This window comes from Pieris brassicae, chromosome 6, assembly GCF_905147105.1.
Source record: "Pieris brassicae chromosome 6, ilPieBrab1.1, whole genome shotgun sequence".
Classification (NCBI taxonomy): Eukaryota; Metazoa; Arthropoda; class Insecta; order Lepidoptera; family Pieridae; genus Pieris; species Pieris brassicae.
This window is the reverse complement of record NC_059670.1, coordinates 1,887,356-1,902,768: the sequence shown is the minus strand read 5'-3', so window position 1 is coordinate 1,902,768 and position 15,413 is coordinate 1,887,356. Positions and strand designations below refer to the sequence as shown.

Genomic DNA, 15,413 nt, shown 5'->3' with positions numbered 1-15,413 from the left:
TAATTTGCTAGTAACTATATTAAATTAATAGTTTCTTTCTATGATTTTGACTTATATTTACAAAGCAATTCAAAGAAATTAATTTCAACTCAAAGCCTCACTTATAAGTTTCTATAATCAGACTCACTCTTTGATACTTAAAAATTTCGGAATGCTCAATTTTATTATAGCATCGTTAAATAATGCTAACTACATACATACTAATGTAAATTTAAATTTTTTTTAATTCATTGAATTTTAAAGAATTGTCGTAATTTTAAAACTGACGTACGTTCTGACTTTTATAAAAAAAATAGTAAAACGCCGGTATAAAAATGTCGTTCCTTGTGAACTGAGGCACCATCTAGATTAAAGCTAAATAATATATGAATTTAGGTGTATTTCAAATCTAACAATTCATATAAAATCTGTGAAACCCATTCGTTTCGTATTTACAATCTAACTCTCATTACTCCAAGCTACGGCCATTATTATGGCGTGATAATTGTACAAGTTTTTGAATAATTATTCGCCCAGTGGCGGATTTACCAGCAGGTTGAGTAGGCTGGAGTCTAGGGCGGCAGAAACAAAATTTGCAACAAATTTCTGCAGATGACTTTTCACTCTCACTTGTCATTGTACATATGACATACGTAGAAAACTTCCATATTCTAGAGTAAAACAGATGGTTCGCAGTTCCCAACCAGTAATCCAACTCTGCGCTCTTAACTCACACTTTGTGTGAGTGAAAACAGCGAAATTGCAGAAAAAGTATTTTCCTCTTCGCTCTTCCTATATCAACTTATACATGTCAGTCCTACTGATGGTTGGATGCTTTGTGCTCAAAACGAAACGAAATTGTTGGATTGTAAAAATAAGCACATGACAATTATTGTAGAAGCGAGTACGGCAAAAGTTCACAGCCTTGAATAGAATTAAATGTATTTGCCGCCGTTGAGGCCCCCGAAGTTAGTAACACACACTACATTTAAAACACCTTGAATTATTGTACCCACGATTTGCGATACAATATTTATTTAAGTTTGGTAAGCTCATATTAATGACTTAAATATCATCATCATTTTAGACCGTATGACATTGGTTCCTTCAAGCGGAAGTTTAAGGCAGGATCTCCTGAACAGGCGTGCCCTCCAATAGACCACATCTCACTTAAAACCAGGTGGTATTGCGGTTAAATGTCTGGCCAGTTCTGTATAAAAAATCTCTATATGAAACACACAATGTGATTGGGATTGAGAGAAATAAAATAAATATATAGAGAATAATTTATATTTTAAGCAGTGTTAATATTTCATTTTTCAAATATGTATGCAACCTTTTTAAATAGATGAATAAATAATTTACATCGAGACTTATTTTGCAGGCTCTGTAGACTGTCTGGATGGTTGTCGTTTATGAACATTTGGTTTTCGTAGTCTGTGGTAGTTTGGCATCACTTTGCTAAGAAAATCAAGCTGTAGGAGTTGAGATGGTTGTTTTTCTAATGCTTCTCTAATGTGATGTTCAGAGCCCCATATTACTGTGTTGTCAACTAATACTTGTTGTGCTGTCAAACAACATGCTGCACCTGTAAATTAAATCATATCAGCATCTGTTCATAATACTTTCAGAGAGATAGCAATAATCTGAAAGAGAAAAAAGCCTTGCAACTGTTTTATTTTTAAAGCCAAAAATTTAGAGACAAATAGTCAAGTTCTTGCAAAGAACTTGACTGTTGACATACACATTAAGACAAGATAGATGCTGTTTATCTATTAGATATATGGGAAGACTTAAATACTACAACTGCATTACTACTATGTATTTCTCCAATATCAATGACCAAAAATCATTATATAATATAAATATTTATATTTCATTAGTTTTCCTTTTAAAATAAGGTTTTTTATATAGATTATTATGAACATACCAACAACACACCCACTGCCAATTCTGACATCAACCCCAACAAAGGACCGACATTCAAAAATATTGTTTTCTCCAATGTGGCCAAAAATTGACTCTAACCTGCAGCCAACTTCAAATACATTATGAGCACCAATGAATAATGCTTTGGGAGGACTCTCTTGTTTATCTGACTTTCTAAAAAAACAGAACAATATTTGTACAAACATAAACCTCTAAAGGGAGGCGAAGAGTTTCTTGCTAGTTCTTCTTGCCCTTGACTTGCGAATTGGTTGTAAATGTAAATATAGAATCAAGTTAACATATTTTGTATTGACATTCATATGTGGACTCGTTTACCTATATGAGAAAAGGTATTTTTATCCAAGAGCATATAGAGGCACAATATTGTATAGAGTACAAATATACAAACAAATTTACAGGATAAAAATGAGGTGTACACCTGTACCCAAGTTTATTTATATGAATAATGTAATTCTACGGAGTAATTATATGTTGATATCTTTCTGTTGATGTAGTTCTAAAGTCTAAACTTTTTGTGGTACTTACTTGTGTATTATAGTGGAGTATTCCTCTATAATACAGTACTCAGCAATAATTATAGGTCCTCCTTCTGCAATAATAGTCACTCTTGGGTGTATCACAGTGCCTCCACCGATTGTTATATCACCTTCTAAGGTACAGTCTTCACAAACTGTTGCTCCTGGTAGAATTTTTATACTAAAATGTAAAAGTAACGACAAAAATTACCTTCATATAACTGCATAAAAATATTTTTTTAATGAAATCCTTACTTATGAGACATGATGTGTTTAAATTTTATGCACCTAGAGATGAGCGATGTAAATTTATATTGTTAAAATATGGTTTATTTTGATTAAGTTTGATTGTTTATAATATTTAATTGATCATTACTCATGACATCAGTGACTGCACAATCAGTGTCACAGAACACTATTCGACAATCGTGTAAGAAACTTTGACTGTGACAGCTGAGCTCATGCAAATTCCACAGTATATACAATATAACATTAACAATTATTTCTTTCGAAAAGCTGTCTTTTCGACATGCTATTTCAAAAGTTTTTTTTAATAATATGTCGTAAATTACCAGTAGTTAGATCGTTGCCTCTGGATATATTATTTCTTCATGGTGGACATGTTTGCAACCTTCGACTGATGAGTGAGTTTTAAATTTATGCTATACAATATTCGTTGTCATTCACTTTAATTAAAAGCGAAGTATCATCAGCAAACAGTACTCTCTCGTGAAGCTCTTTTACAAGAAATGGTATGTCATAGAAATATAGACGAGGAATAAGATGGGACCAAGTATGGAGCAAAGTCAAAGTCTAAGTAAAAAATAAAAATTTGACAAGTGGATCATGGACATGTAGTTATTCTCGATACTCGATGGTAGGACGTTACCAGTTATCATTTAAATAATTTTAAAAAATCAGACCATAAATCTTTAAAAAAAAACAGATTTTGATTTTCTTATAGGTCCGAGAGCCGAGTTCCTACTTGAAACTCGCCTAAATCCACTATAAAATAAAAAGTAAATAAATCTATTTATGATGTGATGTGATAATCTGATGTGATATATTGCCAATTTAGGTTTGAAGTCAAGACAGATTTTATTTTGATTAATTTAATTGTTAAACCAATCTTACTTAGAAGAAAACCTTAAAATGGAACCGCAATTTTCTTTTCCTTTCACACCATATGATATACAGAAAAAGTTCATGAGCGAACTTTATAAAACAATAGACGACCGAAAGCTTGGTATTTTCGAGAGTCCTACTGGTACAGTAAGTATTTATTTTAGATATTGTACCAAAATATGTTTTCTGTTTCGTAGGTTTTTCATATTTGCTACTTAATATTCTCTAACTATTTATTAATTTGGTATGTGCCTATAGAAAATATTAATTACACTAATTATTTTTTCATGTGGGTAGGTGCCTATAGAAAATATTAATTACAGGGAAAATCCTTAAGTATTTGCTGCGGAGCATTACAATGGCTTAAAGATAACAACAAAGCTATTATAGAAGATATTAGAAAACAGATATCAGATTTTAAAGAAGCGAACTCTATTATTCCAGGTAACCTTTATTTTTTATATTATGTTGACTATATAAATTGTATTATTGAATTAAATTAAAATATTTTGTAATGACAGGGGTGTTTGTATAATTTGGAATATAACTATTAACATCATGAAGTTGAGTATACATTTTTATTATATAGATGCAGATGATTGGCTTGAAGAAGAGTACACAAAAATAAAAAACAATCAAGCCCTTGCCAGCTTACAATTAAAACTTGATAAATTCCAACAAAGAGAACAATATTTCAATGAACTTCAAAAAAGAGTAGCAGCATCAAAAGCCAATTTAAATAAAATTGATCACTACTTTAAGAAAAACCTTATAGATGAGAGTGATAAGTCTAATGATAAAAATGATTTTGATTTAGAAGATGATCTTATGATTGATGAAATGGAGGCAAAAGATGACGATGATTTAGAGTTTCAGGAACTGGTTGAGGAGAGTGATCCTATAACTAAGGTTTGTAATGTTTCTTTATTTTATTATTTGTTCTAATGAAAGTTGATAGAGCACACAGATGAGAGGACTATAGTTAATTACTTTTAAATTTAGCCATTGTGTATGGAAGCCATTTTATTGGGCTTAATAATTTTCTGACAATTAAATATGGCAAACAATTCCATATTTTGTTCACAAAATTTTGGCACTATAATCAAGTATTTCATACTTGCTTTGATTTGTGAATTGTAATGACATCTTTGTGTCTAGGTGATTTTGCAGTTAAAGGCAATATTTCCTATCAACCTTTGTGTAATAATTATCAGATATTTATTTTAGAGCCAAAGAGTTTGTAGATTTCAATTTGGTTTACTTTGGACTGAATACTTATCAAAATATTGGATTAATCTATTTATCAGCAGATACTTCAATTGACAATACATTAATTTGTATATACTTAATTAATAAGTTGTATATGAGTGTCATTTAGACAATCATTTACATCTAAAACTGAATTAGGGCAGGTGATCTTCAAGACAGTGCTAGTAGATAATATGTATCGTCTTAAAATTTATGATTCCCTTTTCTTAATAGTAGTGATCAGCCTTTTATACCTGAGCCACCATGAATGTTTTGTGTTCAATGATTAGTTATTTGCGATATTTGTTTTAAAATAAGTGTTGTTTGCCATTGTCATTTTGTATGACAATTTGCTACTTTAAAAGAGTATTGATAGTTTTTTATGCCAGCATTTTCTCTCGGCCTGCACCCTCTGTCTTCTTTGACGATGAGTAGGGATGCCTACCGATTCAAATGGAATAAGTGATACCTCTATCTTATATTCCATAATGAACATATTTTTTATCAAGTATGTTACCATAGTTTAAGTATAATACCATTGTTTTTGTTTGTTTAGTTTGGTGGTCTTTACTATTAAATTTATTAATAATTTATGAATTTGCTTATATCCAGATATACATAAGTAGTAGAACACACAGCCAGTTATCACAGTTTGTGGGTGAAATAAAGAGAACCAATTTTAATAATAATATCCGAGTTGTTACCTTAGCATCCAGACAGCATTACTGTATCAATTCAGCTGTTAATAAGTTGAAGCATGTTAATCTCATTAATGAGAGGTAAGTGTATAGTTATACTAACCAAGCATAATATTCTCAACACTGGGGTCCTAGGTTCAAACCTTGGCCAGTAAAGGTTATCTTCTGATCCGGGATCTTAGGTAGTTGTCACATTTTTGGACCTAAGAAGAGAAGCAATGTGTCAAATAAATGTGTGTAAATATATATATGTATAAAAAGTAAATATGTAAATAAATCAGTGGCGCTACAACCTTGTTAGTTCTGCGCCTCAGATTACTGTATCTGTTTCATGATAATTTGTCAATCTTATAGGCAAGTAGGTGATCAGTCTCCTGTGCCTGACACATGTCGTCGACTTTTTGGGTCTAAGACAAGCCGGCTTCCTCACGATGGTATCTTTAGAGTTCATTGGTGCACGGATCAGACGAACCTACAACATCAGGGATGAGAGTCGCACGCTGAAGCCACTAGGCCAATATTTTACCAGATCGGAATAATGTTGCGAGGTAACGAACCTGGTATAAATTATGTGTACAGTCTTAATATTCCAAATACTGAGACATGAACCAGCTACAGAAATGTGTCTAGTAGGTATTGTACTAGAGCGAAATAAATTTGCCGGAAGTCGAACTTGGCTGACTCCAGGTGTTGTGTAAGGATCTTAATACACCTGTCTACATATAGACCGGTAATAAACGAAACGGCCACAAAAAAATGTTCGTAATTACTATGTTATGTTAACATGTGGCCGTTCTAAATATTCCAGATGTCTAGACCTTCAGAAGTCTAAATCTAAACCAACATCGACAGATATAGATGGTAGGGCAACGAAAAAAACAAAGACAACATCGTGCACAAGTTGTCCGTACTATAATCAAGGTAATATAACAAAACTGAAGGAACGATTGCTCGTCGATGTGATGGATATGGAGGATTTAGTTAAATGTGCGAAGATTTTGAAGGCCTGCCCGTATTATGCTTCTAGAATGGCCTTGGATGATGCCGAGGTAAGTTATATAATGGAGAGCTGTGACTACTACCACAGATTCAAACTGAAGGCCCGCATGGTTTATTTTCTTGTCGACTGTCAAGAGCCAGGTTTTTTTTAAAAAAATAGGCGGCAGACCTGCATAAGGCTCACCTGATGTTAAGTGATACCGCCGCCCATGGACACTTTCAATACCAGAGGGCTCGCGAGTGCGTTGCCGGCCTTTTAAGAATTTGTACGCTCTTGAAGGACTAAGTCGAATTGGTTCGGAAATATTTCAGTGCGGTTTGGAGCTCGAGACTGGCATGAGGTGTGTATAGTGTTGCTCGAGATGATGTCCATGTCTGTAAGATTAATAGCACAAGAGGTGACGCGGGTCTCGTTGCCCAAGTCCGACTGATAAATATCGTAAGGATATTTCCGGACCCGGTGGGAGACGCCAGAGACCAGATTAGTTTAAGCAAATAAATACCCTTTTTTGGAATTGATTTGACACTCTTCTACAGCCTAGCTTCTAGGCCACAGGTCTGCCTGGTCACATGCCTGATAGGCTATTAGTAGAATAATTGAGAGAATAGCCTGTTTTAAAAAACTATTTTAGATTATTTATTAATGGCTAGAAGCTACACAATTCGTTATTCGTTAATTATACATTTATAATTTCATAAACTCGCTTAAACTAAGAGCGCGTCGTAAAAGTCGCTGTAGCGCATTACGTATTGATTATTAGTCAGTTGAAAAATAATTTAGATAAAAGAAATAACCTCCAAAAAAGGGTTATATATATTATTTAAGGGTTAGTTATATTTACAACTATGATTCGTCATCTAGCTATTCCACTAGTAAGAAAATAAATGAATGATTTGCAAGTTATTTGACTACATAACGGTTTTTGAAGCCATATTTAATACATTATCTTTCAATAATCCTTCTAGAAAATAGCGTACCAATTCTTAAGGCTGACAACGAATTTGCAAGCCTTCAACCTACGTGACTGTCCATGGGCGGTATCACTTAACATCAGATTGAACCTCTTGCCCCGGAAAAAAATTACATTTTATTTTTAATTCACATGTATTGCAGCGGTGTCGATTATATCAATGGTGTAAATTATAGAATGCTAAGCATACGTGACGCAATTTTTTTTTATTCTGTCATAATACAGCGATTGAACCTCTGAATAACTTCTTTATAATTCGTACTATTGATCGGTGAACCTACCTTACAGGTAGTTCTAATAAGCCACGCTGGTATAGTAAGCAGTGGAGCGCGTAATGGCATTAGTCTCAAACTCGAAAATAATATTCTCATATTGGACGAGGCCCACGGGCTTACAGCTGCGTTGGAAAATGCTCACTCGGCGCCTGTCAATATGAAACAGTTGACGGCTGTAAAATTGTACTTGAAGTTCTATATAAATAGGTATAGGGCGAAATTGAGCAGTCGAAATCTTTTACAGCTGAATCAGATTGGATTCGTCGTCGGGAAATTAGTGGGTGAGTGATTTAAAACATTACAAATTTATTTACCTATAAACCGCATTATAATTCTATTTTTACAGCTATTACTAATACGATAGAACTACACAATAATACCTACATTGATATTACTAAAATACAATTTATAGAAACGTTATATATCTATCTTACAAGTAATAATATAACAAAGCAGCTCTTGTGAACTCAGCCAGAGTACAAACGAATAGGTCTACCTCGATAGTACTCTTCTAAATTGCATGTATCGCTCGCGTGAGAAGCGTCTCGCTAGTCAGATTTTTCCTCCTCCTCCTCTAGACCTTTCGCCGCAGATTCTTGCTTGGAAGCCGTCGTCCCAGTCCCTCTGTTATATCCTCACCCGACCCGTAAATATCCTAAATAGGTACACTGATATAGTAACCTCTATTCTGAGGCGAAGCTGGTCATAACCCACCCAGAAGAAATAGGATCGAGTACATAAGCGGATACAAAGGATACACTTCATACAGTCTCTTGTAGAGGAAACGGTTGAATTTATTTTGTACTCGCTCTAACATGACATGTATTTAGGCTTCATCTAGGGCCCACACAATTGCGTTGTACTCCAAGTGAAGTATATCATTGTCTTGATTGTACTTATATTCGTGAAGCCATAAGTTATCTGAAATATGAACCTCAGGTTTCTTCAGGCCTTTCTGCATAGTACGCATTTCTTCAAATTAGCACGAGACTTTAATGATTTTTTTTTCTAATTTGTGAGATAATTTACGGATTCTGTGCTGCAGAAGCGAGCTGTTCGGGGTATTTTTTGTGTTTCAAGGGGGACTCTATTGGGGAAACCTTGGGTACGAATTAAAGGAATTAAATATTATGGCATTATCTGGTTAATATATTCTTGAAGCCTTGTTGTATGTCCCATAAAATATAAACGATTTTAAAACAAATGTCAAAAATATAATACTCGAAACAGAACTAATTTAAGCGCACGATCAACCGGGCTCCAGAAGATAAACCACTCTTTATATTGAAATTATAGTCATTATTACAACAAACTCCCAAGCGAAATTAGAGGATAATTACTGAATAAATTTGACGAATATTTAAATAATCCTAATCCTTGGGATTGATTTGCTCCAGTCCAAACACTTCGTATGTCTCAAAACTTATTATTAGCGATTAAAAAGAGAGGCGGAGAGATTCTTTCCAGTTCTTCTTTCCCGCTCTACGCCCTGGTTTGCGGACTTGGTAGTAAATGTAAAGTAACTTTAATTTAATTTATGAAGTTCCTAAGTGTACTTGTTTGCCTATATGGATAAAGTTATTTTTATATTTAAACTGTGTATTTCTATGATGTATTGATTGAATGATGTTTTATTTAAGAAGGATAAGGGTGACACATCCTTATTTATTTATTCCGTCTGTATTGGCTTTAAATATTGAAGTAAAATACGTCCTATTATCTACACTTACGTTTATTAAATCTAGGCGTCTGAGATCAGATTGAAAGTAGGACGTAATTAAACCCGAATTTCTACTCGAACTTACTTCACCTAAGTCTGTGATTCCGCGTAATTGAGGGTTTGGGTGAATCATGCCTCTATATCTGTTGGCTATACGGGAGGATAAGTCACAGAACATACACATAAAGAACTCAACATCAACAAGAGACATTAAAAATTCTTTAAAAAATTCCAGGTGATTTAAAACAAGATAAAACGCAAGAAGCAAAAATATATACTCTCGAAGATTTCGTTATTAAAACGGAAATTGATCATTTGAATCTCCGCCCTTTAGTAGAGTTTTGTAGGAAAGCACGTTTAGCGCCGAAGTTGCATGGGTTCTCGATGAGGTACAGTCAGCAAGAGCTGGAAGAGAAAGAGAATACGGTCGACAGGAAAAAGTCGTTTAAGGATTTTCTGAGTAATATGTCGAAGAAGAAAGAGGATAGAGTTGAGGAAAAGGAAGGAAAGGAGGAATTGAAGCCAGTGCCCAGCGGAATTAATCAAGTATAAATATATACTATCTTTAGTCCCACGTTTTGTTTTAAAGCAAGAATTAAAAGAAAAAATATATTTTTAGGTCCCAGAAAGAATTTGAAGTTTCGATTTTTAAATAATTATATGCGCAGAAATAGTTTAAATTTTCGATTTTTGAACAATTCTACGCCCAGAAACAGCTTGAATTTTCTATTTTTAAATAATTCTATGCCCAAAAAACAGTTTAAATTTTCGATTTTTGAACAATTCTATGCCCAGAAACAGTTTGAATTTTCTATTTTTAAATAATTCTATGCCCAGAAACAGTTTAAATTTTCGATTTTTGAACAATTCTATGCCCAGAAACAGTTTGAATTTTCTATTTTTAAATAATTCTATGCCCGGAAACAGTTTAAATTTTCGATTTTTGAACAATTCTATGCCCAGAAATAGTTTAAATTTTCGATTTTTAAATAGTTCTTCGCCCAGAAACAGCTTGAATTTTCTATTTTTAAATAATTCTATGCCCAGAAACAGTTTAAATTTTCTATTTTTAAATAGTTCTTCGCCCAGAAACAGCTTGAATTTTCTATTTTTAAACAATTCTATGCCCAGAAACAGTTAGAATTTTCTATTGTCTATAATTCCAGGTACCGGAAATATCGGCGGGTAGTGGTTTATACGCTCTACTGGATTTCCTAGAGATGTTATGTGAGCGCAGTGAGAACGGACGCGTGCTCGTACAGTACGGAGAAAACGCCCAGTTAAAGTATATATTGTTAAATCCCGCTGAACGGTTCAAAGATGTTGTACAACAGTGTAGATCGGTAAGTGTAAAGCTAAGAAAACGTGATTGTTCAGAATTCTGACAGCTATCATTTTTTGACATGTCAGAGATTGGAATCCTTTTTGGAAACATTTTTCAATTTTAATACGAGTGAACATCTTAGTCTGTGCATACATTTTATTTGTAAGTGAATCTATGTATTATATATATGTAAAAGTCGAGAGTATAGTTAGTGATACTGCCGCCCATAGATACTATCATTGCCAGAGTGCTCACGACTGCATTGGCGAACTTTTAATAATTGGTACGCTCTTTTATTGGAAGACCATAAGTCGAATTGGTTCGGAAATACTTTGGCTGGTTCCACATGGTGAAAAAGCTGCCTTAAAACGCTGGTTGTGGAACGACAGACGTCGAGGTCGTGTCAGACACAGAAGGCTGATCACCTTGGCTATTAAGAAACATCCCTCTTAGGGCAACCCAGACATTGTATTGCCACAGATATTTCAAATAATTTTTTTTTAATAATCATATTTTTAAGGTGGTCGTAGCAGGAGGGACAATGGAACCGTTAAGCGAATTTAAGTCGCTATTGACCACAGATGTAGTGAATATAGTGAAGTGTGATCATGTTGTGCCATCGGAGAATGTTTTGGGCATCTGTTTGTCACGAGGACCGGGTAACGTCCTGTTGAACTTTTCTTATGAGAACCGAATGTCAAAGGCGTTGGTAAGTCTTAAATACTGTGTGTTTTATAATCTATTATCAGAGTTAGCCGCGACTTAATAGATTTTTTACGTAAATACTTAGTGCTAATAATTGATAGTAGATTTGTTAAAGTTGTTCTCTATAGCCTGTGACAAATCCATTAAATCACTACCAACTGTCAAATGTATGAATAACATTAAATCACGCCTGAGCACGTGACCATGCTCTCACACACAAAGTGGTTTTTGATTCCATGGAAGATGGACTGGGTGCTGGTATGGGAATCAACCTGACACGCTGGCCTCTTCCCATCTACACGGAACCGACTATAGAGCTGTTTGTGAAGCCGCTGAAAAAGCTGAAGCATGCAAATACAGGGGTCTAGGCTCCGAATATGATTTGGTCCCATTTGGTGTTGAGACCCTTGGTCCGTGGGGTCCTAGCGCTATAAGGCTTTTGTAATAGCAAAAAGGTTAGTCGACATCACAGGAGACCAATGAGCTGGCAGCTACCTCGGACAAGGAATTAATCTAGTTACTCAATATTCCCAGTATCTTCAGAACGTCGTAAAGGGATTCTTTTTAATAATATATTTTAATTATTATATTTTAAGGTTAGTTGTTGTTTTTTGGAGGGGGGGGGGCGGCGATGGCTGACCATGCGTTGTACTCGTGAACGGTACTGGTCATACTTGAATTCGTGATATTAGTTATTTCGACGATGTTCTTGCGTGTTGTTCCCAAGAGATTGTTTTTTTCTTATATATGAATTTCATTCTCATATATCTAGAAGGTTGACTAATATCTTATAAGTGGTTTTATTGTCCTGATTTTCCCATTTTTCAGCTGGATGAAGTCGGCCGTATCTTAAGAAATATCTGTAGCATAGTACCCGGTGGTATAGTTTGCTTTCTACCCTCGTACTCGTACGAGAACAAGGTGTATGAACATTTGAAGAATACAAATGTTATTGAGGCCATATCTAAAAGGAAGGCCGTTTTTCGAGAGCCCAAATCGGCATCTGATGTCGATCAGGTATGTTGATTAATTTAAAACCGTGTAAGTCATGTAAAAGTCATGCATACTTAATCTTCCAATGGAAGAGAGATAGATGCGGTGCATGCGTACAATGAGCGTAACGGGACAATACGCGTAACGGGACAATAAGCGTAACGGGACACTGGGTCATGCATTCTGTGCGTGCAGCCGGCGTTCATAGATTTATTAGACGTCACGTCAAAATTAAAACATAAATGAGTTATAGGATTGTATCCTTACGGTGTTTTTGTACGCCCAATTGTTAACGGTTTTTAATTTATGTCCCACTGCATTAATATATGTAAAATGTTTATATAAAACTATTAACTATTAAAATATTCACTTATTACTCATCATTACCATTACCCCTTGTGGGATTCGGACTCCGCAATTATATTTCGCCATCGCAATCTATTTCGTGCTTCTTGCGTCAAATTTCGAACCCCTAGTGTTATGAGACCCCTTATATTAATCAAACAGCTATTGTTATAAATATTTTTTCTGCGAAAACAACCGTCATATGATTTGGGTCGCCTCATTCATAAATTACCGTTTTATATAGACAAATGACTCATAGTCCGAATCAAAAGTATAATTTTCGTAAACGAACTATGCATAAAAGTTTAGTCCTCAGAAGATAATGGTCCGCCTAACATTACGGTTATGCGAGACTACAGTATTTTTTGTTGAATGCTTTAAATTAAGTGCCCGGTAAGAAATAACGGCATCTTTAAAATTTTGTAGGTACTTCAAAAGTTCGCATCCGCGGTGGACGCGAAACATTCGGAACATAATGGTGCATTATTGTTAAGTGTCGTTGGGGGCAAATTAAGCGAAGGACTCAATTTTAGGTAATTTTAAAATGGTGTATAATAAGTCTTATTTCTTAAAACCAGTAAATAGGATATATATTTGATAATAAATATTAAAAAAAATTAGTTAATCAAAATTTAGAATTTAATTTAGTTTTACCATTGAAATATTTTCCAAGTCAGTTCAGTTGTCTCTCACAATAATTATCAAAATATAAATCGATACTTATTTAAAGGCAGTAATATTGAAATATTCTGTTCTTTTAGTGTTGACTTAAATTAACATTAATTACTATGTGATAATTGAACATGTATTTACGTATGTGTGTTAAGTTATGACGGATATTTGGTTAATTAAATTTTGAGTTTTATTTAGCGATGACTTGGGTCGTTGTGTGCTAGTGATTGGTATGCCGTATCCCAACGTTAAATCTCCAGAGCTACAAGAGAAAATGGCGTTTTTGAACCGAGCCACGGCTGGCGCTGGCGCTGTTTATTACGAAAATCTGTGTATGAAGGCTGTCAATCAATGTATAGGTAAGTTTCACCCATTTTTGAAGTTACAGTTCTTTTTGCGCGTTAGAGAAAAATTATGACAGTAAATTTTTACGATGGACACACACACTGTCCTAAAAAACCGACACCCTGAAGTTAGCTATTATCAATATTTTAGGTTTTTCCATTGTTAGTGAAGGGATTTTTATCTTGTTACGCGTTACTTTTTTATGGGACAGGGGGCAAACGAGCCGGCGGGCAACTTAAACTAAGTGCTTACCGCCGCCCATGAATACCCACAACACACACGGGAGGTTTGAAAGTGTGTGACCGGCCTCTTCTGTTGAAGGCCCCTAAGTCGTAATGTGGTATGACAGGTGTTGCCATGCTGGTGTTCTGTCGTGGAGTTCCAGACGTCAAGGTGGAACGGAAGTTATAATATACAAAATATAGAGGTTTATTTATAAACATGTCTCAAGTCACAATCAACGTTCGAGTGTCGTCAGAACTGTCGTTGTATGCCCATTGTGTTTAAGTTTGATTAACGGGTTTTAATGACATATTAATAAATTTAAATAATATGAGAATAAATTTTCAATATATAGAAGTATATTTAGAAATTATATCCCACTGGTGGCCTCTATTTAATATGTATTTACTCGAAAATATTAAAGTGCAGGAATAATAACTGAAGTAGCTAGTTTTTCATGAACCGAGTTAGATTTAAGTCCAGTGATTCAAACATTTTTTCTTAATAAAACATTTTTTCATATATATCCGGCTGGAAGGACCAATGACGATGAATTTGATAAGCTTTGATATACGTATTTAATTAAAAATAATACAAATGTATATGTAATAATCTGTTTTGTATGGTTTATTATAAAATATATTATACAGAAGTTTTACATTCATTGTTTTTAACTATTATCGCCATCTACTGGATAGCATGGAATTGATTTGTTTAAATGGTTAAACAGGGCGGGCAGTTCGTCACGCGAATGACTATGCGACAGTTTTGTTAGTGGATGAGAGGTATTCAAGGACTCATACTATCACAGCACTGCCATCGTTTGTACAGGTACATTGTATAAAACAATATCGCTTCCTGCCATCGAAATATGATCTTATCTAGGCATGTTTGCTACCGACTTAATAATTTAAACTTATTTTTTTTATAAATTGCCTCGAATCGAATTGCTATGTCGCTATTGGATGTTACAAGGTGTTACAAGGCGTTGTTTTTCGTTATAAGCCTATGCGTGTCATATAAGATTTTTTTATTATTTTTATTTCAGAAAACATTAATCTCAAATTGCAGTTTTGGACAAACTATCAGCAGTTTAGCAAAATTTTTTGCCAAACATAAAAATAAACACTAACATTGTAAGCACTTAATTTTTACAATAACACAACTAATTGATAATAAAAACTTTTATAAAAATTGTTTTGTTGATTACATTTTTATACACGACACAGTCTTGTTTTTTTTAAAAAATAAATGTGTCGATATACATTCGTTCATAAATACGCCATAAGTACTTAAAATGATCCAAAATTTGTTCAAAAATCAAACT

The 15,413-nt window shown here is 34.2% G+C and overlaps 2 protein-coding genes across 4 annotated transcripts; one reads left to right on the top strand and one right to left on the bottom strand.

The window, feature by feature from the left end:
* Nucleotides 1-1,255: 1,255 nt before the first annotated feature.
* Nucleotides 1,256-2,849, bottom strand: LOC123710846 (dynactin subunit 6). The gene is made up of 5 exons (XM_045663103.1): nucleotides 2,748-2,849; nucleotides 2,700-2,713; nucleotides 2,455-2,625; nucleotides 1,910-2,082; nucleotides 1,256-1,567 (listed from the first exon to the last, which is right to left on the bottom strand). The coding sequence occupies exons 2-5, from the start codon at nucleotides 2,708-2,710 to the stop codon at nucleotides 1,353-1,355; spliced, it is 570 nt and encodes a 189-aa protein (XP_045519059.1). The 5' UTR covers nucleotides 2,711-2,713; nucleotides 2,748-2,849; the 3' UTR covers nucleotides 1,256-1,352.
* A 198-nt stretch (nucleotides 2,850-3,047) lies between these two features.
* On the top strand, nucleotides 3,048-15,276 carry LOC123711212 (ATP-dependent DNA helicase DDX11). Of its 3 annotated transcripts, XM_045663692.1 has the most exons (15): nucleotides 3,048-3,321; nucleotides 3,409-3,716; nucleotides 3,893-4,013; nucleotides 4,159-4,478; nucleotides 5,430-5,596; nucleotides 6,324-6,564; nucleotides 7,774-8,041; nucleotides 9,716-10,026; nucleotides 10,647-10,823; nucleotides 11,325-11,513; nucleotides 12,338-12,526; nucleotides 13,274-13,380; nucleotides 13,718-13,878; nucleotides 14,817-14,917; nucleotides 15,135-15,276. In XM_045663692.1, the coding sequence occupies exons 2-15, from the start codon at nucleotides 3,597-3,599 to the stop codon at nucleotides 15,216-15,218; spliced, it is 2,556 nt and encodes an 851-aa protein (XP_045519648.1). In that variant the 5' UTR covers nucleotides 3,048-3,321; nucleotides 3,409-3,596; the 3' UTR covers nucleotides 15,219-15,276. The 3 variants fall into 3 exon arrangements, with proteins under 3 accessions (XP_045519648.1, XP_045519647.1, XP_045519649.1); XM_045663691.1 differs by lacking the exon at nucleotides 3,048-3,321 and having other exon boundaries at nucleotides 3,336-3,716; XM_045663693.1 differs by lacking the exon at nucleotides 3,048-3,321 and having other exon boundaries at nucleotides 3,336-3,716; nucleotides 4,387-4,478; nucleotides 15,135-15,275.
* The last annotated feature ends 137 nt before the right edge of the window (nucleotides 15,277-15,413 follow it).